The sequence below is a fragment of the Bufo gargarizans genome, chromosome 11, assembly GCF_014858855.1.
Source record: "Bufo gargarizans isolate SCDJY-AF-19 chromosome 11, ASM1485885v1, whole genome shotgun sequence".
NCBI classification, from domain to species: domain Eukaryota; kingdom Metazoa; phylum Chordata; class Amphibia; order Anura; family Bufonidae; genus Bufo; species Bufo gargarizans.
This window is the reverse complement of record NC_058090.1, coordinates 75,308,329-75,332,356: the sequence shown is the minus strand read 5'-3', so window position 1 is coordinate 75,332,356 and position 24,028 is coordinate 75,308,329. Positions and strand designations below refer to the sequence as shown.

Genomic DNA, 24,028 nt, shown 5'->3' with positions numbered 1-24,028 from the left:
GGATTGCTTATGTCATATTTTTTTTTGTCTGAAGAAGTCGCAAGACCCTAAATAGATTTCAATCTAGACGCACGGACTGCCGGAGGAGGATGCATCTAATTTGTGATGAGTCCTGCGCACTCTCAGCGCAGGGGATATCTTTTGGCTAGTTTGATAAATGACCACCATTGTGTTTTAAATTTTTTTACCATTTTCAAGATCTCTGTAGTAGAAATTTTACTTTACGAACAAGTGTGTAGGCGGACTGATCCGAACTCGCAGCATCCTAAGAATTTATGATGGCGGAGTACAGGCCAGTAGACCCGAAGTCAGCTCTGGACACTGGGCTGGGGCTGAAAACTTCTTGTCCTTCCTGCCTGGTTTGTTAGTGTTAGATTTCTTTTACAACGTGCCATACGCCTGCGTTAGGTGGGCACAGGGGTGCACGTAGCCTTCCTCCAGCTCTACTGTTAAAGAAATACTTGGAAAACATTACACACAGAGCATAACCCAATCTCTGGTTGCTGGAGACTGCATGGTTGTGTCCCTTGTCCCATCATGGAGACCGTATAGTGAATCTGCCAGGCAATGAATACAATAAGACCAGGTTACTGGACACGACTGCTCTTTTACTGTCATCGCAGGGACAATCACGCACAATAACTTAACGGTCATGCAGGCTTCACCACGTTTTAGGGACGGCTGAGAGAATGGTGTCTTGGGTTAACTAACATTGTACTGAAGGGCATGGCTGCTCCCAGTGCCATGGATGAAGGTGGCACCAAGCATGTTCTTACGGTTACAACCCCTGGGATTGAGGTCATTCATATTATACAGTGTGTTCTGCTCCAAGCGCACTAGTCGAACAGCAGGTCTTCATCTCGATCTTCAGCCAGGAGGTTGGCCGGCTCCGAGGTCCTGGAGTCCTCCCACTTCGCACGCTCCTTCTCTGCCTTTTCTTTGATAATTTTCTTCTTCTCTTGAATCTTTTTCAATCTACAACAAAATAGAAAATCTCTAATTATTTCATGTGAACATTACTTTGCCTAACGAACATACAATTCTCGTCTCGCAGTGTGCCTTCCTATGTCGGGCAGTTCCGTTACTAGCTCCCAGACTTGACGTTTCTGGCGTTTCCTCTTAAAGGGGTTGCCTGCTTTTTCTTCATTAGATCGGTGGGGGTCTGACTCCCAGCTCCCTCGCCGACCAGCTGTCTAAAGAGACTGCAGCGCTCCTACCGTTTACCATCGCAACTACATCTCAGCCATCCCATTCACTTCTATGGGACGGCTACTTCGTGTTCAAGTTAATAAGAAGGAGCAGTCCCATTGAAGTGAACGGGACGGCTAAGGTTACTTACTTTCAAACTGGTGTTTCTGGGTCCCAAAATGGATCAGTTCAGCCCCAATGCATTCTGAATGGATCAATTTGGCTGCGTTTGGTCTCCGTTGCGTTTTTTACGCGGTCACTAAAACACAGCTTGCAGCATTTTGGTGTCCGCCTGACGATGCGGAGCCGTCCTGACACACAATGTAAGTCAGTGGGGACGGATCAGTTTTCACTGACACAATATGGTGCAATTGACTTTCAATGTAGGTCAGGACGGTTCCGTTTTGACTTAGAATCCCTTAATAAAAAAATAAAAAAAAGTCTGTCACTAAGTTTTGGGCTATAGCGATGCGGACATGCACGACTAGATCGCCGCTATATATCTGTCCTATAGGGCTGTGTGATTTTATTTTCTTTAAAAAAGGATTTTAGAGATATGTAAATTAGTCTTGTAGGTGCCGAAGGGGCTATACGAACCTTCCTGGTGCCCAGCCGTGCCCGCCTGTGAAGGAGCCCAGCACCGCCTATGTCCTCCGAATCTCCTCCTTTCATCAACGATAGATTGCCGTGAGCTCGCGCATGCGCAGTGTCGGTACAGTGTTCCTTCTCTGTGCTGGCATCAGCCTCAGGGAAGGAACTGTGCATGCGCGAGCTCGCGGCAATCTATCGTTGATGAAAGGAGGAGATTCGGAGGACATGGGCGGTGCTGGGCTCCTTCACAGGCAGGCGTGGCTGGGCACCAGGAAGGTTCGTACAGCCCCTTGGGCACCTACAAGAATAATTTACATATCTCTAAAATCCTTTTTTAAAGAAAATCACACAGCCCTATAGGACAGATATATTGCGGCGATCTAGCCGTGCATGTCCGTATCTCTATAGCCCAAAACTTGGTGACAGAATCCCTTTAAGAACAAGTGTTTGCATTATCAGTGCGGATCCGTCTGTGCAGATACAAGACGGATCCGCACCGAACGCCAGTGTGAAAGTAGCCTAAGATCTAATTACACCTGCTCAGCACTGCAGTTGCAATGGCGAGCAGGTAAACTGTGAAGAGAGTGCTGCCTTCTCTTCAAACAGCTGATTGCTGGGAGTCAGCCCCCTGTCGATTTTTGATATTGATGACCTATTCTGAGGATAGGTAATCAGTATAAAAAAAAAAAGTTGACAACCCCTTTAGGACATATTTCACCTATTTTGCAAATCTGACCAGCGTCACTTTAAGTGGTAACTTTAAAACGCTTTGACTTATCTAGGCCATTCTGAGACAGTTTTTTCGTCACATATTGTACTTCATGACACTGGTAAAATAGTCAAAAAAATTCACTTTAATTTACCAAAAAAATACCAAATTTCAATTTCTCTACTTCTATAATACATAGTAATACCTACAAAATTAGTTATTACTTTACATTCCCCATATGTCTACTTCATGTTAAGATTATTTTGGGAATGATATTTTATTTTTTGGGGATATTTCAAGGCTTAGAAGTAAATATTGAAATTTCTCAGAAATTTTCTAAAACCAACTTTCCAGTTCAGGTCTGAAGTCACTTTGTGAGGCTTATCGTACATAATAGAAACCACCCAAAAATGACCCCATTCTAGAAACTACACCCCTCAAGCTATTCAACTGGTTTTACAAACTTAGTTAACCCTTTAGGTGTTCCAGAAGAATGAATGAAAAAGATACAATTTCAAAATGCCACTTTTTTTTTTTTTCAGCAGATTTTCCATTTTAATATTTTTTTTTTTCCCAGTTACAAACCAAGGGTTAACAGCCAAACAAAACTCAATATTTATGGCCCTGATTCTGTAGTTTACAGAAACACCCCATATGTGGTCATAAACTGCTGTACAGGCGCACGGCAGGGCGCAGAAGGAAAGGAATGCCATACGGTTTTTGGAAGGCAGATTTTGCTGGACTGGTTTTTTGACACCATGTCCCATTTGAAGCCCCCCTGATGCACCCCTAGAGTAGAAACTCCAAAAAAGTGACCCCATTTTAGAAACTGCGGGATAGGGTGGCAGTATTGTTGATACTATTTTAGGGTACATATTATTTTTGGTTGCAAGGTAACAAAAAATAGCTGTGTTGGCACAGTTTTTTTTTTTGTTTGTTATTTACAACATTCATCTGACATGTTAGATCATGTTGTATTTTTATAGAGCAACTTATCACGGACGCGGCGATACCTAATATGTATACTTTATTTATTTTATTATGTAAGTTTTACACTATCATTTTTGAAACAAAAATAAAATATCTTGTTTTAGTGTCTCCATATTCTGAGAGCCATAATTTTTTCAGTTTTGGGGCAATTATCTTAGGTAGGGTCTCATTTTTTGTGGGATGAGATGACTGCTAGATTGGTACTATTTTGGTGGGCGTACGCCTTTTTGATTGCTTGCTGTTCTTTTTTGTGATGTAAGGCGACAAAAAAAATAGTTTATTTAGCAGTTTTTATTTTTTACGGTGTTTATCTGAGGGGTTAGGTCATGTGATATGTTTATAGAGCCGGTCGATACGGACGCGGCAATACCTAATATGTATACTCCCCCCTATTTTTTGCCAATTTTTCTTTAACTTTATTTGGGGAAAATTACGTTTTTGTTTATTTTTACTTGAAACTAAATTTTTTTTGGGGAAAGTATTTTTTTAACTTTATTTTTTGTCCCACTTTGGGACTTCAACTTTTGGGGGTCTAATCCTTTACAATACTTTCCAATACTTCTGTATTGGAATGCATTGGCTGTATGAGTAATACTGTGTGTATTACTTATACAGCTTCCGGCTTGTGAGATCCAGGGGGCTGGATCTCACATGCTTGTCACCGGAAGGCAGCGCGATGCCTTCCTTAGGCATTGTGCTGCCTTCCATGCCATCGGGTCCCCCCTACAGCCCAACGGGGACCCGATGGCACCGCCGCCCGCAACATGAAAAGCCCCAGGTTTGAATTGACACGTTGGTACAGGTGTACCAACAAAACTTCCACCCTATCCCGTAGTTTCTAAAATGGGGTCACTTTTATGGAGTTTCTACTCTAGGGGTGCATCAGGGGGGCTTCAAATGGGACATGGTGTCAAAAAAACCAGTCCAGCAAAATCTGCCTTCCAAAAACCGTATGGCATTCCTTTCCTTCTGCGCCCTGCCGTGTGCCCGTACAGCAGTTTAGGACCACATATGGGGTGTTTCTGTAAACTACAGAATCAGGGCCATAAACATTGAGTTTTGTTTGGCTGTTAACCCTTGCTTTGTAACTCGAAAAATTATCAAAATGGAAAATCTGCCAAAAAAGTGAAATTTTGAAATTGTATCTCTATTTTCCATTAATTCTTGTGGAACACCTAAAGGGTTAACAAAGTTTGTAAATCAGTTTTGAATACCTTGGGGGTGTAATTTCTAGAATGGGGTCATTTATGGGTGGTTTCTATTATGTAAGCCTTACAAAGGGACTTCAGACCTGAACTGATCCTTGAAAAGTGGGTTTTTGAAAAATTTTAAGATTTGCTTCTAAACTTCTAAGCCTTGTAACAGCCCCAAAAAAATAAAATGTCAGTCCCAAAATGATCCAAACATGAAGTAGACATATGGGGAATGTAAAGTAATAACTATTTTGTAGGTATTACTATGTATTATAGAAGTAGAGAAATTAAAACTTTGAATTTTGCTAATTTTTGGCAAAATTGGTATTTTCTTTTTACTCCATTTTACCAGTGTCATGAAGTACAATATGTGATGAAAAAACTTTCTCAGAACGGCCTGGATAAGTCAAAGCGTTTTAAAGTGACACTGGTCAGATTTTAAAAAAATGGCTAAGTCCTTAAGCCCCCATTTAACATGCAGAAAAAAAGGTGTACATTTTCTATCCAGCGCACTCAAGGTAACTTTTTGTAGGCGTCTTTAAAGTGGATTTCTGGGATGTTGCAATTGATTGCCCATCAATATGAGATGGATTAGCTAGCTGAACGGACCATGGTGCATCCCCTTCATTGCTTGGCTGTGCCCGGTATTGTAGCTTTGTCTGATTCACTTGAGTGGCAGAGAGCTGAATCACCAGGTACAGACACTGCCACATGAGGGGCTATTCTCATTACAGAAAGACCCTTTAAGAGGCGAAAACAGAAGCAGAACTAGGGTGCAATGTAGCCTTTCAGTTCACGGTGGGGTCATTAGTGAATGATTCCACCGACGATAGCGACTACACGTGTAGTTTCAGACAATATTTTCCATCTTGGCAGATTAGTTTAGCTGTCAACCACTCTAAGGCCTCTTTCACACGGGCGTCAGTTTTTTTGCCCGGATAAGAGCCGGGTGCGTTGCGGGAAAATGCGCGATTTTCCCGCGCGAGTGCAAAACATTGTCATGCGTTGCACTCGCGTGAGAAAAATCGCGCATGTTTGGTACCCAAACCCGAACTTCTTCACAGAAGTTTGGGCTTGATGTTCTGAAGATTGTATTATTTTCACTTGTAACATGGTTATAAGGGAAAATAATAGCATTCTGAATACAAAATGCATAGTACAATAGTGCTGGAGGGGTTAAAAAATAAATAAATAATAATTTAACTCACCTTAGTCCACTTGATCACGAAACCCGGCATCTCCTCTGCGCTGAACAGGACCTGGGGTGAGCTGCTGCATTAAATACCAGTAAAGGACCTTCGATGACGTCACTCCGGTCATCACATGGTACGTCACATGATCTTTTACCATGGTGATTCACCATGGTAAAAGACCATGTGATGACCGGAGTGACGTCATCAAAGGTCCTTAACCGGTATTTAATGGAGCAGCTCACCCCAGGTCCTGTTCAGCGCAGAGGAGACACAAGAAGATGCCGGCTTCGCGATCAAGTGGACTAAGGTGAGTTAAATTATTATTATTTTTTAACCACTCCAGCGCTATTGTACTATGCATTCTGTATTCAGAATGCTATTATTTTCCCTTATAACCATGTTATAAGGGAAAATAATAATGATCGGGTCTCCATCCCGATTGTCTCCTAGCAACCGTGCGTGAAATTTAAGATTACACTTACCGGTAATCACTTTTCCATAAGCCCATGACAGCACCCTTGAGAGACCGCCTCCATCCAGGACAGGAAACAGGAACTTTCGTGGAGAGCTCATAAGGAGGAGCATGGCCCCGAGACCACCAGTTAATCGCAAGAACTTGTCCTAGACCACACTCTTCTCCTTTTTTTTTTTTTTTTTTTTTTTTTTTGTATATGTATATATATATTTTTATATATTTTTTTTTTTTTTTTTTTTTTTGTATATCTTTTTTTTTTTTTTTTTTTATATGAATATCAGGGTGGGAATAAACCCGGGTGCTGTCATGGGCTTATGGAAAAGTGATTACCGGTAAGTGTAATCTTAAATTTCCCTTTCGCCCATGACAGCACCCTTGAGAGACGATTAGAATAGAAATCCCTTTATTTCTTAGGGTGGGACTACCGCCTGGAGGACTTTCCTACCGAAGGCTAGCTGTTCTCTATTGCCTAGGTCCAATCTGTAGTGACGGAAGAAGGTGCTAGGCGACTGCCATGTGGCTGCTCTACAAATTTGTTCTAGGGTAGCGTCAGCCCTTTCTGCCCAAGTGGTGGAGACTGATCTTGTAGAATGAGCACCAAAGCCCCCCGGGGGCGCCTTTCCAGCTGAAGAATAGGCCAAATTAATGGCTCTTACGATCCATCTGGAAAGGGTTTTAGAAGAGGCTGGGAGGCCCTTATTTTTCCCACTAAACTGAATGAAGAGTTTTGAGGTTTTCCTCCACTGACTAGTAACCTCCAGATAATGAGATAGGCATCTTTTTACATCTAAACAGTGCAGTTTTTCCTCTTTTTCATTTCTCGGATCTTGGCACAGGGAAGGAAGGATAATGTCCTGCGTTCTATGAAACATAGAAACCACTTTCGGTAAGAAGGAAGGGTCTGGTTTAATGAGAACCCTATCATCTAAGATGTTAGTGTACGGAGGCGAGGTAGAGAAGGCCGAAATCTCACCAACCCTCCTTGCTGAGGTAATTGCGACAAGAAACGCTATTTTGAAAGACAAGATCTTTATAGGTAACTGTTTAAGTGGCTCAAAGGGAGGTTCTGTGAGGCTAGTAAGGACCAAGTTGAGGTCCCAGGGGGGAATTGAAGGTCCAGGTATAGGCCTAAGCCTGCTGATGGCTTTAAAGAATCTTCGGACCCACGGGTGGCTAGCGATGGAAGAATCAAAGAACGCACTCAAAGCGGATACCTGTACTTTCAGAGTACTTGGCCTCAAATTTTTTTCATGTCCAGCTTGCAAAAAATCTAAAATCCTACACATAGGTGGGGGATTCAAAGGATTCACTGGATCCTTGGCAAACTTCTGGAAGGTGTTCCAAATCCTGAGATAAATAGAGGAGGTGACATCCTTTCTGCAAGATAGTAAAGTGGAAACTACGCTCTTGGAGAGTCCTCTACTTTCTAGGATTTCCCCCTCAAGAGCCATGCTGTTAGGTGTAGCTGCTTCACACTCGGATGATTGACTGGTCCTTGGGATAGAAGATCTTGCCACTCCGGGAGAATCCAAGGGTCCGTCAAGGATAGCTTCCTCAACCAGGTGAACCAGGTTCTTCTGGGCCAGAAAGGAGCAATTAAGATCACTGTTGTTCTTTCCTGTCTCAGCTTCTGTAAACATCTTGGAAGAAGCCTTAACGGAGGAAAGGCGTAGAGGAGCTGGTTCGGCCAGGGAAGGGAGAAGGCATCTATCCCTGTTGGTGAATCTCTCGTGCTGAGGGAAAAGAAACGATGACACTTTCTGTTTTCTCTGGTGGCGAACAAGTCCAGATGAGGACGACCCCAAAGTCGAATTATTTGATCGAACACCCTTTGGTTCAGACACCATTCCCCCTGGTCTAGTGTATTTCGACTTAAGAAATCTGCCACTTTGTTTTCTGAACCTTTTAGATGTATTGCCATAAGGGACGGCACAGAAGGAATTATAAGGGAAAAGATATCCGTTGTTAACCGCATCAGATTTTCTGATCTGGTTCCTCCTTGTTTGTTCAGATAGGAGACCACTGTGGCGTTGTCTGAAAAAACTTTTATAGACTTTCCCTGTAGTAAAGGAAGGAACTCTTTTAAGGCGAAAAAGACCGCCCTCAGTTCCCTCATGTTTTGGGAGTCTAGACTCTGCTCTCTTTCCCAAACACCTTGTCTTAAGTCCCCTTGGCAACAGGCCCCCCACCCGGAAGGACTTGCGTCGGTGGTAAGGGTAACAAAGTCTTGTTGGAACCAAGGGAGCCCCTGGGACAGGTTTACGGGGTTCAGCCACCAGTGAAGGGACTGGATCACTTGGGGGGTGAGTGTGAAAGGTGTATCTAATGGGCGGAAGGAACCCTGCCACTCCTTCAGAATTTGCCACTGTAGGGGTCTGGAGTGAAGATGGCTCCAACTGACCGCTGGTATAGTTGAGGTCATTCTGCCCAAGACCGCCATTGCTTGTCTGATAGTAGGGTTCTCTGCCGATATCAGGGACTGAACCTGTTGTATTAATCTCTGAATCTTGTCCTGGCTCGTTAACGGGAAATACCCTAGATTTTTTCTGCCCGAGATCACCAAACATAATATCCTGAACGGATTTTGGGTCTTTGGGTTCGTCTACTTTCATAGTCGCACGAACTGCTTTTAATAAAGCTTCCGTATCATCGGGGGAAAAGAGTGGCCTGCCCGTGGATTCTTCATCCTGGGACGAATCTGGGCTATCTAGGATTTCTCCCGTATCGCTTTCCTCTAAGGGATCTGAGTCAGATCTATTAGCCGTGCTTGGTCTGGTTCCCAGGGAGGTAGAGGCTACAGCGGGAAAGCTCTTTTTGAAATCCTTCAGGGAGTCCGAGACCTCCGTCTTTACCATCTCCCTAATACTGTGTAAAAGGGATGGGGACTCCTCCTCCACTAGTTTCTCAATACAACTTTGGCATAACTTTTTCAACCAAGAGGGGGCCAGTTTCTTTTTACAGATGGCACACTCCTTCCCTCTGGTCTTTGAAATTGCCTTTCTAGGGCCCTCTTTTGTAGTCTAAATGCAGGAAGAGACAAGAGGGAAAGGAGATTTAGCTTAAAAAAATGAAATAAATGGTGGGGAATGATCCCCCTTACCCCACCAGGAGTACCGGTCTGATCTCATGACCCTCCTGTTGATCGGCGCGTAAGGCACTCTCCTCCTCCATACTGCTGTGGGATAGAGAGTGACTCCCCGGATCCAAGGAAATGTGGCTTCCTGTAAGGCTGGCTGGCTGGGCTGCTGCTGACCGTGCGCCTGTGGGTCCGAAGTCCTCGGTCGGGTCCTGCTGGAAACTTTCTGCGGCCTAAGTAGGAGAAGGCTCTTCCTACTTCCGGAACGCACGCTGCGTGCGTTCCAAAAACCGGAAGTCTCTACCGAGACCCGGATCTCGCCGCATCGCGAGATTTTTAGTTCCCCCTGCGCGCGGCAAAGGAGAAGGCCCCGGCCCGCCTGAGCACTGTCGGGCAGGACCGGCGTGCCGAACGCACCTCTCGGTGAGCCCGGGACTGCAGAGTATCGCCAGCGGAGCGTAAGCCAGACCCCAGCAGCAGCACCAGACTCCGGCCGGCGGCTCCAAGAGGAGACTTATGCCGGAACAGGTAACCCCACTCTTAACACAATTCCTCCGGGGCCCTGCAGCCTAGCTTTTTCTTTTCTTCTCTCCACGAACCGTCCTCTGTCTAGGACAGGAAACAGGAACTGGTGGTCTCGGGGCCATGCTCCTCCTTATGAGCTCTCCACGAAAGTTCCTGTTTCCTGTCCTGGATGGAGGCGGTCTCTCAAGGGTGCTGTCATGGGCGAAAGGGAAAATCGCACCGCATCCGTACTTGCTTGCGATTTTCACGCTTCCCATTCACTTCTATGGGGCCTGCGTCACGTGAAAATCGGACAATATAGAGCATGCTGCGATTTTCACTCAACGTACAAGTGATGCGTGAAAATCACCGCTCATGTGCACAGCCCTATAGAAATGAATGAGTCAGGATTCAGTGCGGGTGCAATACGTTCACCGCACGCATCGCACCCGCACGGAAAACTCGCCCGTGTGAAAGGGGCCTAAGCCTGGCGTTTTGGCTTTCCGTTTGTGAGATCCGTTCAGGGCTCTCACACGCGGTCCAAAACGGATCAGTTTTGCCCTAATGCATTCTGAATGGAAAAGGATCCGCTCAGAATGCATCAGTTTACCTCCGATCAGTCACCATTGCGCTCTGGAGGTGGACACCAAAACACTGCCTGAAGTGTTTTGCTGTCTGCCATGTGGTGCGGAGTAAGACAGATCCGTCCTGGCACACAATGTAAGTCAATGGCGACGGATAATGGCACAGTAGAAAACTGATCCGTCTCCCATTGACTTTCAATGGAGTTCATGACGGATCCGTCTTGACTATGATGCAGATAATACAATTGGATCAGTTCATGACGGATGCATGCGGTTGTATTATTCTAACAGATCCGCCCAAAACGCGAGTGTGAAAGTAGCCTAACATGGTCGTCCAAAATTCATCATCTTGTGACCTAAGAGGGGTCTTCATGTGAGATCGATAGCAATAATGTGCAGAAGAAGTCATGGTTACCTGTAGAACTCTTCTCTTTCACGCTCATCGAGCTCAGTAATGATATAGGACAAGGTACGCTCAATCCTAGGTATAATGACTGGGGAGAGAAGACAAAGAAAGAATGTCATTGACTTTGCTTCCTGGTCAACAAAGATTTTGACTTTATGAATGTTCTCCTAGGGCATGTCCATATATTTTGAGCTCAAGAACAAAATTCACTGACGATGCAAGTAATGGGGTCATTTATAATCCACCCACATGGTATGGTGAAAGATCCTATACTACTAAAAGGTCTACATACCCGAGTCTGCTGCTGGGCAAGGGTATGAGTGGAGAAAATGCAAGGCGGGTGGCACTCTGCAGCAATTTTATTTTTCTTACAATAAGCCACACCTAATCCCCTTTACACCACCTATAGAGTGAGGATGCTCCCTTAGCGCCACCTCACAATAACAATACTTAGTGCCCTCGACACAGTATAATGCCTCTAAGTGCCACCTCCCTCCCAATAGGATGTCCCCTGACCCTGCTTTCACACCTGAGCGTTTCTCAAACGCGCGTTTTACGCGCTAGTGTGATTGACTGCAGTGTCCTATGGCCACAAACGCGCGTCAAAACGCCCCAAAGAAGCTCAAGAACTTGATTATGCGTCGGGCTGTAAAACGCCCAGGTGAGAACCATTTCCATAGGGAAGCATTGGTTTTCATGTGTTGAGCGTTTTACAGCGCGTTTGAACGCGCTGTAAAACGCTCAGGTGTGAACTTAGGGTAAAATAGCCACCACAGGGCGATACTTCTTACTGCATCCAATTTATTTGAATATTCACCTAGCCCACATTCCCTCTGATGAACAGAGTGGAGCAGGTCTGTGACTTCCTGCGTTTAAAGGGGGTTATCAAAAGTATAAAACATGCCCCCCCATATAGATTATACATACCTCGCTCCCGATCCCCACACGGGTGCCGCTGCATCTCCCCGTCATGTGGATCAAAACATCTAACGACAGGGGGAACAGCCAATAGCAGGCCACAACAGGGACGAGCCTCCCTAGCATTGCGGGTGACGCTAGGGAGGCTCCCCCCCCTCCGTCGCACGGTTCAGAAGCGATGCGAGTGCCAGGGAGCGGGATAAGTATAATGTATATGAGGGGGCCCGGGCATTGGGGGGGGTCATGTTTTATACTTTGGATAAACCCTTTAACCACCAATGGCAGAGAATCGGTGAAGCTAACCGCTTCCTGCTTCACCATTTGACTCAACTGTATCTGCATCCTGAGGATACAAATACAGTAGAAATCAGGATATGCAGAGGTCTGGACAATTGGCAGCCTCAGTACGATGCCAGCTGGGTGTCCCTGCTCTACGGCAACCTCCTAGATATTCAATAATGAGTAATACAATATACACAAAAGCAAAAAGGGGGTAGGAAAAAAAATAAGTTTTTAATTTCCTTACCATGTTCTATGGCGTTAACACGTCGGTTTGTGATTTTAATGGCTTCATCTAAAGTGACAAATGAAGTCTGCAGTAATGTACAAGAGAAAAGAGTTGGTTAGTTGCCTTGAAGAGGACCGGTCACCCGCTGGAAATTTTAAATCCTCGTGCCTCCCTCACTTGGCTCCAGTGAATATTGTGGTGGAATTTATTCTTCTGTGCCGTTCCCCCCGTCCCATTCCCAAAATACCTGGGACCATTAGTTTCTGTGGCCAATAAGTAAAAGTGGCCGTGTATAGCCAAGGGGGAGTGAATTTAGTGTTCAGACAGTTCATGCTGATTGGACTCCCCCTTGAGCAATGGTGACCACCCCCTTGGCTATGCAAAACCACATTTCAGGAACCACGGGAGGAAGACTCGGTGGAGCTGTGCCGAATAAGGGAGGTTCAGTGATGTAAAAGTTTTAGCAGGTGACCGGTTTCAGAGTATATAAAAAAATTATTTGCTGAATAAATTAAAAGTTCTACAACTTTCTACAGTTTTACTTTCTTGCCGTTATCAAGCTCTTAGTTTGCTGTCAGTGAATGAGAACACTCAGGTTTGCATTCAGAAGCTGTGTACATGTCCTGTTCCAGACTAGCAGACAGATGGGTGAAGCTACCGATAATGTACTTAAAGGGGTTTTCCAAAGTTTTTTTTTTTTTAAACGGCGAAGACCGGGGACTGTAAAATAAAAAATAAAAACTTACCTTTTAAAATGTCCATCCGATCCTCACTGGGACTGCAGTGGTCAAATGCAGTTTATACTTCATATGACCGCTGTAGCCAATCAATGGCCTCAGCGGTCACATGAAGTTCATGCACATGTGAACAACTGCAGGCCCAGCAAGGATCAGAGCTGCGGGACATTTTAAAAAGTAATTTTTTTTCTTCGTTTTTCTACAACCCCATGCTCCTTGTCAATTTTTTACTCTCAAAGCACTGTCTACACGGCTCGCACAGAGCCTGCTGTAAACACAAGTTTTTATTAACTAGCTACTTTTCTATCCAGGCATGCAAGGGACGGCTTGTAATTTCCTGTTATGGCTGAAATAACTTGCATTTCTTAACCTCTCTCTATATCTGCTTGTGCAGCTGACACTGGCAGGGAGGAAGTAAAGGGCTGCAGTAATTCAAGTCTCCTCCTACTATGGCTTATATTGAAATGAAGGTTTAGCATGGCAGTGATTATAGCTAATAAACCACTATTTATAGAATATAGACTTAAAATGTACCTGACAAGGACTATACATCACGTCAAATGGCTGTAATATTATTGCGTTGCTGTGGTTTCTAGTGTATTGAATGGGAACAAGTTACGTTATATTTAATACATCTGCCAAGTTAAAGGGCTATTCCTATCTTATAAAGTAAGGCCTAGGTTATGCCATCACTTTATGATCAGTGTGGGTGTCATCAAGAAGTATGGGGCTGCATCCTCTTCCAAGTTATCCATGCCCAGTGGCGCCCCAGCCATCCAATTGCCCCATTAACCTAAATGAGTACTGCTGCACATCAGTGGTTGGGTAGCACTGCGGTCCCTTATTTCTCAGGGAGATTCAAACTCCAAGACGTACAGCAATGGTATAACCTAGAAGTGTTCCACCACTTTACGATGGAAGCGATATCAGAAATTCCAGTTTGGTAAATGTCCCGTATACCTCTGAATGTAGATATACAGTGGAGGAAATAATTATTTGACCCCTCACTGATTTTGTAAGTTTGTCCAATGACAAAGAAATGAAAAGTCTCAGAACAGTATCATTTCAATGGTAGGTTTATTGTAACAGTGGCAGATAGCACATCAAAAGGAAAATCGAAAAAATAACTTAAAAGATAGCAACTGATTTGCATTTCATTGAGTGAAATAAGTATTTGAACCCCTACCAACCATTAAGAGTTCTGGCTCCCACAGAGTGGTTAGACACTTCTACTCAATTAGTCACCCTCATTAAGGACACCTGTCTTAACTAGTCACCTGTATAAAAGACACCTGTCCACAGAATCAATCAATCAAGCAGACTCCAAACTCTCCAACATGGGAAAGACCAAAGAGCTGTCCAAGGATGTCAGAGACAAAATTGTAGACCTGCACAAGGCTGGAATGGGCTACAAAACCATTAGCAAGAAGCTGGGAGAGAAGGTGACAACTGTTGGTGCGATTGTTCGAAAATGGAAGGAGCACAAAATGACCATCAATCGACCTCGCTCTGGGGCTCCACGCAAGATCTCACCTCGTGGGGTGTCAATGGTTCTGAGAAAGGTGAAAAAGCATCCTAGAACTACACGGGAGGAGTTAGTTAATGACCTCAAATTAGCAGGGACCACAGTCACCAAGAAAACCATTGGAAACACATTACACCGCAATGGATTAAAATCCTGCAGGGCTCGCAAGGTCCCCCTGCTCAGGAAGGCACATGTGCAGGCCCGTCTGAAGTTTGCCAATGAACACCTGAATGATTCAGAGAGTGACTGGGAGAAGGTGCTGTGGTCTGATGAGACCAAAATAGAGCTCTTTGGCATTAACTCAACTCGCTGTGTTTGGAGGAAGAAAAATGCTGCCTATGACCCCCAAAACACCGTCCCCACCGTCAAGCATGGGGGTGGAAACATTTTGCTTTGGGGGTGTTTTTCTGCTAAGGGCACAGGACAACTTATTCGCATAAACGGGAAAATGGACGGAGCCATGTATCGTGAAATCCTGAGCGACAACCTCCTTCCCTCTGCCAGGAAACTGAAAATGGGTCGTGGATGGGTGTTCCAGCACGACAATGACCCAAAACATACAGCAAAGGCAACAAAGGAGTGGCTCAAGAAGAAGCACATTAAGGTCATGGAGTGGCCTAGTCAGTCTCCGGACCTTAATCCAATCGAAAACCTATGGAGGGAGCTCAAGCTCAGAGTTGCACAGAGACAGCCTCGAAACCTTAGGGATTTAGAGATGATCTGCAAAGAGGAGTGGACCAACATTCCTCCTAAAATGTGCGCAAACTTGGTCATCAATTACAAGAAACGTTTGACCTCTGTGCTTGCAAACAAGGGTTTTTCCACCAAGTATTAAGTCTTTTTTTGTTAGAGGGTTCAAATACTTATTTCACTCAATGAAATGCAAATCAGTTGCTATCTTTTATTTAAAGTTATTTTTTCGATTTTCCTTTTGATGTGCTATCTGCCACTGTTACAATAAACCTACCATTGAAATGATACTGTTCTGAGACTTTTCATTTCTTTGTCATTGGACAAACTTACAAAATCAGTGAGGGGTCAAATAATTATTTCCCCCACTGTATGTACATAAAGACTAAGGACACAGATCAGGCTATACCTGCAAGGAGGCCAGTTCTACCAGCAGCTCCACAGCCTTTGCATAGTTCCTCTTCAGTTTAGCGAGCTGTTCTCCACCTCTCGCAAGACCCGTTAATTCATAACCTGAGGGTACGAATACAGTGGAGGTTGGAGAGAGGATGCATGTGTACAAGGAGAGACTTGGGAGGGTATAGGAGAGAATCACTCATACTCACTATCTCCTCCTTCTTGGTAATGCTCAAACACAGGTAAGGTCACACCTGGGAGAAGGAAGAACAGTCAGTGTATGGCACGTCCTTCATATCTTGCGTCCATGAATGTCTGACAAGAACTTCCCCTCTACATTTCTATACCATTCAATCCACAGCAGTGCTGTAGCCACCGCCATAGTGGTCACCATATATGACCTTATACCAATGTAGAAGACTAAAGTAACCCAGAAACCACCTGTCAATATGAACAGCAGACAGATGAAGGACATTGTAGATGTATTTTTCAAGGTGTGGTCTACACACTCGAAGCAGCTGAGCTACCTTCATTAGTATAAGTGCAAATTTCAAGGCCTGTCCATGATTAGAAGACCATGGCTGCTTTCTTCTAAAAACACAGCACACCTAGACATGGGTTATGTCAGAGATTGCAGCTCCACTCATCACTGTGAAGTACTACATGTGGATGCTGTGGAGCATCAACTGCGGTCAGCTCCACTGAAGTGAATGGGGCAAGGGGCAATACCACACAACCTGTGGACATAGCCATGTTCTTCTAATCCTGGACAACCCCTTATTGACAGCTATGGCCAGTTGTTACATGCTGGCTAAAAGGAACTGATAAAATGCTCTATAAGCACTGGTTTAGTGGTGTTTTCAAAAAGATTCCTTTTTGACTGTAGTCTGCGTTTTTTTTCAGATGTTTTCCCACAGACTTGTCTATAGTTAAAACCAGCTTGGAAAAAAAAATAATTGCAAGCCTAGTAAACACCACCTGAAAAACCACTTGCCAAGGAAAAGATGTAGCGTGGCAGGAGCCTAAAAGTTACCTGCAAAATATATATATATTTTTTTTATATATGAGTTGGTTTCCTTGCCAGTCTCTGTACAGCCAGGCCTCCTGTGATACCGTCTCCGGTGTGACGAGAAGACATCACGGGAGGGAGGTGCACCTGAACCCCTCATTACACCCTGTCCATTACCTGCCACGTTGTCCTTCTTGGCTCTCACTTTAACTTGGGCTTTATTCACATTCTGGATAATCGTTGTACTGTTGAGGAAAAATACTACATTAGGCCGAGATCAATGGAACCTAACATGAATTATAAGAGGGAGGGTGCCCGGGTATCACTACATTCACATTCTGCTCGCCGTATGTGCTAGGAAAATGCGCAGTGTCTATACAACCACCATTCACCCAACAGAGGCTGTTATTTTTTTAATTTTAAACTACCTAGGGGTGATATATATACATATATATACACACACACACACACACACACACACACACACACCATTGTATGGCTATACCTTGCCATATGTCAAAGATGTGTGTCAGGCAAGTCTCTAGACATATTGCTCCAACGTACACATAGTGTGAACTGAGCCTAACACAGCTTTTAGCTGAACGCCCCAATCCTTTTCCCCCGAAATTTGCCATCAGCAGAGGGAGCGGGGACACCCCCATACATGCGAGACAGCTTCAGTCACACAGTAGATCAAACTTACAAACTCCTATGACATAAGGAATTCTGGTCGTCTCTGTACCTGCTACATCCAGGGACATTAATATTTGGACAGTAGGACGTGAGGGATCAAGGTGTATCTAGAACAGGTTCTGCTCACCTGAAATCTCCTGCAGTGAATTTGGCTTCAGCGAGCGAGAAGGCAGCTTCCCTCATCACCTCCCCCATAAGCATCTTGGTCTACAACACAAAGGTCAATGAGAAACGTAGTTACCTCTGAAGACAGAAATCATATCATCTGTACTTACCCTCCTAGAGACAACATTACACCAGAGGAGCACAGCTTTCCTGGCTTGGAGGCCACAGTAAGTCTTAAAAGGGTATCCTCATCTATGCCATAAAATGTGTGATGGAGGGGGTTGCAACACTCACCTAGTGAGAGAATGGGGGTTCCCTGTTCAGCACACCGGAGAGGAGAAGATAAGGTGTCCACACAGCTATCACCGTTGTAGTTTGTGGGTGCTGCAGAAACTACAGTTGTCCACATAAATGACCACCTTTCCATCTTGTCTCCTCTGGAGTACTGAGCAGTGTCTGGGGAACCTCATTCTTCTGATCAAATTAAGTCCCAAAAGAGGACTTTTCCTGCTCTAGTACATTGGGTGAACAAGTACATCCCTCTCTATAAGACGCTGTATTTGAGAAAGTGTGGTCATGGTGGTTGGAGTTGGAGGCCACAGCTTTTCAGCTGCTGGTCTGTTTTTCTTATGTGCCGGCCTCCACTCCAGATGAGCAATGCCCCTGGGGCGCGTTTCCCACAGGGAACACTCTCATCTGAGACTACCCTAAGAAGTTAAAGGAATAGTCTGGCTAGAAACAGATGCTTTTAGGGTTTTTGTGACAAATGCAAGGCCTGAGATGGTCATGAAGGACACAGGGATTCAAGAACACCAGAATATTAGTCATGCATTGCCCCCTACACCAGTTCCAACCTCAGTGTCTCCCAGTGCTGCCAGCTAGGCACAGTCCCCCATTATTGATGGTATCTGACCCTGCGCCAGTGTTGTATGCAATCTCTCTGACAAGGAAGCTGCACGTTAGTAGCCACCAGAGGGCGCTCACATACATCTTGATCAGCAAAGGGATTACAGCCCTCCGCTCTCAGCTTAGGCCTCATGCACACCACCGTATGGGTTTTGTGGTCCACAAATTGTGGATCTTGCCGCCATTTTTATTTATTTTTTAAACTCGCAAAAACGGCCAAGAATAGGATATGTGGAATTTTTTGGGGGCTGGGCAGTGGCACAGACGTACGGAGGACAGCACAAGTTGTACAGTCTGCATCTTTTGCGGGCCCATTGAAATGAACGGGTCCGTAAAAAATGCGGACCGAAAATAGGGCCATGTGCATGAGGTCTAAGAAGGATATGACGGCCATGTCTCACACATGCCCGTATTTGCCCAGATATAAAATGGTAGTGGAAATAGGTATGATGCATCACTGCTGAAATTTTCCACTCAAGAATTTGGCGCTCAGACAGTCTTTACCAGGCGGTGACTCAACGGGGAGGATTTATCATGAGGGGACTTTGGAAAGTCAATTCTGCAGGCGTCTGCTTTGATGTAATTTGCACCAAATTTATCAAATGTCATATGATGTTTGATAAATTTGGTGCATCTTCAAGTTTAGCACTTCTGTCTGTGTCTACGTTGCCTTTTCCTGGAGTCGGATTGCGGCGTTTTTTGCGTTTTTTTTTTTAAACGTCGCAGTTGGTAAATTTAGCTTACATCAGCGTGACGGGCTAAGCTCGCCCACTTTTCAAAAGTGGACTGGCCAATACACGGCGGGTCTCACCTCTATAATTTTCTTGAGGATCTGTCGGAAGCGCATGGTTAAGGCATCAGACTTTTTCTTCAGCAGGTTGCGTCCCGTTTGGGCGCCTTTCAAACGAGCTTTCATGATGGTCTGAGCCCTTAGGGGGAAATAAAAAAAAAACGGAAATGGTTACAGAGCACAATATAAATCAGCAAAACATGGATCCCGGATGTGATCATGCCGACCACCACCAAGGGTCCGGCTTTGACGGCACCGAAAATATACACTTCCGATTTTCAGACTGCGATCAAACCCTAATCCGTCACAGATTTTACCTGTGCAAATCCACTGCCATTCCCATCCTGTGTGGATTTACCTACAACCCCCTCCCCGGCCCTCTGTCGGACCTTTAACCCCTTAAGTCCTGGGCCCATTTTTGGTTTAGCATTTTAGTTTTTTCGTCCTCACGTTCTAATAGCCATAACTTTTTTATTTTTCAGTTCACATAGCCTTATGTGGGCTTATTTTTTGCGGGACAAGATGTATTTTTTTTTTAATGGTACCATTTAACTTAGGCTACATGCACACGACCCGAGGATCCGCAAAAAAAAAAAGAAAACATATGCCATCCGTTTTTTTTTGCGGATCCATTGTAACAATGCCTAAAACGGACAAGAATAGGACATGTTCTATTTTTTTTTTTGCGGGGATACGGAACGGACATACGGATGCGGACAGCGGATCCGTTAAAATGAATGGATCCGCATCCTATCCACAAAGAAAACGGAACGGACACGTAAAACAAACAACATTCGTGTGCATGTAGCCTTAACATGTCTTTTATTAGAAAACAAGAAAAAAATTCTGTGTGTTGTTAAATTGAAAAAAAAACATAATTCTAGGTTTTTGGGGGTTTGACATCACGGCGCTAAAAATGACCTAACGGCTCAATAGGAATGCGGCGATACCAAACCTGTATAGGTTTTTATTTTGTTTTACTACTTATATAAACTATGTTACTTTAAAAAAAATAAAAACCTTTGCAAAAATCTAACTTTTCTATGCATTGCCATTTTTTGACAGCCATCGCTGTTTTTTTTTATATTTCGGTCTACAGAGCTGTATGAGGGCTTGTTTTTGGCGTAACGAACTGTAGTTTTTATTGGTACCATTTTTGTGGTACGTATGGCTTATACAAAAAACAGTGATCAAAAAATGGCGAATCGCATGTTTTTCATTCTTTTTCCGTTACGGCAGGAATTTTTCAAAAAATATTTTAATAGTTCAGATTTTTTTCGGGAATAGGATTTTTACACTCTCCTTGGTGAGCTGTGCCTCGTGCGCAGCTCAGTATGGAGATTTCCACGGAGTGCTTCTGCCATGGCAACAGATCGTAGCCCCGCGATTTCACTGCGGGGGCCCCGCTCGGAAGGCAGGGGGAGCCACAGAGAGAAGGGACAGAGACCTTCAGCTGAGATTGGGACATCATTTGCGACAATCACCATGTTCCTGATGACAGAAGCCCTTTAAGGAGTCGTCCTTCTCATATCAGTCACCTTGAGATCCTGATCAAGGGGGCAGGGATTTTTCTGGGCTCCATTAATCCCCCTGCACAGCCCTCAGTCGCCCCCTCCCAGAGGCACACTGTCCCGTGCGCAGCTTTCCTCTGCGATACATAAGAACGTGAATATCCGCTTTCCGCCGGCTTGTACTGTCGTGGTCTGGCCAGAACGTCACCCCGCGCCCGGCTGGATCTAGAAGGTCCGTTTACTCTAAACACATCCTATGTTTACCCTGAAGCAATGCTTCGCTCCAGCCACACCTTCAAGGAGGCCATGTCTGCTAAATGCAGATACAGATGGGACATAATCAGATCACTACATTATTAGGCCACGTTCAGCCACGGCAGAATCTGCAACAACGTACAGAACCGTACTGAGCTGACAGACAGACTATTTCCGAATCATTACCTTGCGGAAAAGACACAGACACATTTTAACCTTTTAATGCTGGGATCAGCTGTGGGAAAAATACGACTCCCAGCATACGCACTTGTTTGGCTGTTGTTAAAGCTCCCATAAAAGTGAATGGATCATGCTGGGAGTTGTAGTTTCCCAACAGCCGGAGCGTTGGAGGTTGCTGGCCGCTGTTTTAACGGATAGAGCGAAATCCGAGTCCACGGGATAATATACGTCAAAATCAAAGTGAACGCGGCAAAAATAAAGGGGCAGACAAAATTAGGGCACAGTGCCACTTAAAGGGGGTTTCAGGAGGTAACTGGACAACCCTTTTAACTTCCTGGCATGGGGTGGGGGTCTATTTGTACCAAGACCCCCATGGTTTGGTGCACATTCCCTAGTATAAAGCCATGATTAGGACTGCTTCCTATACATGCTGGAGGAAATCTCCAGGCCCAGATGGTTCCAGTAGTCTGTATTCGGTGAACAGACCACTGATGTATATCATGCCAGCCTTTATGAGGGGTCCATAGCACCACCCGACAACAATTGTAAAATGAGCAAATCCCTTAAGAACACTTTTGCAGGCAATCGCTTATATTACAATTTCCTAATGTGCGGAGTCTCCAAACTGAATATTCGCACGAAGCAATACGTTATCACGAGACATAACATTAAGGGTCCATTCACACGTCCGTTTTTTCTTTCCTGATCTGTTCCGTCTTTTGCGGAACAGATCTGGACCAGTTCTGTACCCATTCATTTTCAATGGGTCCTGAAAAAAAAAAATAATAATCGGACAGCTCAATGTCTGATTTTTTTTCAGGACCCATTGAAAATGAATGGGTACAGAACTGGTCCAGATCTGTTCCGCAAAAGACGGAACAGATCAGGAAAGAAAAAACGGACGTGTGAATGGACCCTAAGACGCAGGATTGAGGTGGTAAAGACTTCCTCCAGTTCAAGACTCTATGTTCAGGGCAGAGATGATGGAGCATGAAGGCTCATAGCAAGATATATAGTCAGAAGACCCCTTTAAGGTGGGAGACGTAACAGATGACAAATATAGTGCTGCACTGAGGTAGGAATTTTTTTCCCCCGAAGGTTTTGGGCTTCAAAATTGGAACAACGAAGGAGTTGTCGGACCCCCAGTGATCACGATTTTCATGGGCTTACCCCTTTAATAGAAAGGTTTGAAGAGACTTTTACCGACTCTACCTGTAGTATATGAAATCTCTACTAATATATATTGTGGGTCCCCAGGAACCCCCACAATCTGCTGGATGTCCACTGTGAGAAAGCTTACTAGCATAAAGCCCTCTGCTTTGGCTAAGAGGGTGGTGGTCCGGGGCCTGAAGGTGGATGAGGTCTGGAGAAACAACCTCGCCCCAAAGTTTAGCAAACTCCACAATGGAGGATGTTGACACTGGACACAACTACTGTATACAGTAAAATAACACAACTGGATGACGTGAGGGCGCTATATACAGGGTGGGTGGCATGCCATTTACTTATAAAACCAGAACGTACCCATATCGAGGGGGTTGTAGGCGTAATCTTACCTGCACTCGAGAAGCAGAAACCAGAGCCGGATTAAAGGGGTTCTGCAGGGACCAAAGCCCTTAGGCATCATCATATGGACAATGCCCTTCAACTGTGCTGATCAGTGGGGTCCGGGGTCAGACCCCCACCAAAAATGTATATCTTATCCAATATTAGAATCCCGGAGAACTCCTTAAAGAGGGGCCCACACTATTCTATATAGCAAATAAAAGAAATGCCAGTGGGGGTTCGTTTCTTGAAGGCCCCCACATCTGATTGGCTGGGTTATGTACAGCCGGTGGAGGATCCAGGGTCAGGGCACCCAACTCGTGTCTACAATTAAAGGGATTCTCCAGGATTCGAAAAACAGCGCCACACCTGTCCGCAGGTTGTGCCTGGTACTGCAGCTCAGGATCCACTGAAGAGAATGGGGCTGAGCTGCAATACCGCACACAACTTGTACACCGGGGGGTCAGCAACCTCTGGCGCTCCAGCTGGGGTGAAACTACAACACCCAGTGGGAGTTCCAAGGACATGTGCATGCTGGGAGTTGTAGTTTCACCACAGCTGGACGTCCGAGGTTGATGACCCACACTGTAGACATTTGAATTGTGGTGGGGAAAAAAACATAGCCATCTTTTTTTTCTTGGATGAGCCCTTAAAGGGCTGTCACATGATGGGCAGGATACCTACATTCCTTAAAGGGGTTCTCCGGGCTTTTAAGATTGACGCCCTACATTCAGGATCGGGTATCGCACCCTCACCAATCAGCTATATGACGGGAAGGTGCGCGCCGTGTGCTGTCTCCCTTCTCACCGTAGCAGCAGAGAGACGGCACAAGCACACGGCGCGCACCTTCCCGTCATATCGGTGAGGGTGCTGGGCGTCGGGCCTCCACCGATCCGATACCCTGAGGATAGGTCATCAATATTTAAAGCCCGGAGAACCCCTTTAACACGGGCAGCTCGGTGGTTAGCACTGGCGCCTTGCAGCGCTGGGGTCCTACGTTCGAATCTGACCAAGGGAATTTAGATTGCAAGCTCCAGTGGAGACAGATAATGATGTCAGCGCCATATAAGTGATTATAAGTAAGAAACATGGAGCCCCCCTTTAAGCCTCATTCACCAGCAGTGACCATGACGCAGGCAGACTAGCACACCGTACACACAGCAGCCATGTATACGTACATCCGGGAGGGGAACACCTCGATCCTGTCCTTGCCCGACATCTTGTCTTCAGCTCAGCCTCAGCCGCCTCTGTTGTCACTGGAGCAGTCACAGGGCTTTAGCGCAGGGTCACGTGATGCGGTGTGCCAGGGGGCGGGAACCCCAGCCAGTCACCTGACTTCGCCTCAGCGCAG

General features: G+C 45.1%; 1 protein-coding gene across 1 annotated transcript; it reads right to left on the bottom strand.

Annotated features, from left to right (window-relative positions):
* Positions 1-587: 587 nt before the first annotated feature.
* On the bottom strand, positions 588-23,997 carry LOC122922096 (V-type proton ATPase subunit D-like). The gene is made up of 9 exons (XM_044272568.1): positions 23,856-23,997; positions 19,208-19,325; positions 17,513-17,592; positions 16,870-16,937; positions 15,893-15,937; positions 15,697-15,800; positions 12,354-12,420; positions 10,919-10,997; positions 588-975 (listed from the first exon to the last, which is right to left on the bottom strand). The coding sequence occupies exons 1-9, from the start codon at positions 23,894-23,896 to the stop codon at positions 837-839; spliced, it is 741 nt and encodes a 246-aa protein (XP_044128503.1). The 5' UTR covers positions 23,897-23,997; the 3' UTR covers positions 588-836.
* Between the last annotated feature and the right edge of the window lie 31 nt (positions 23,998-24,028).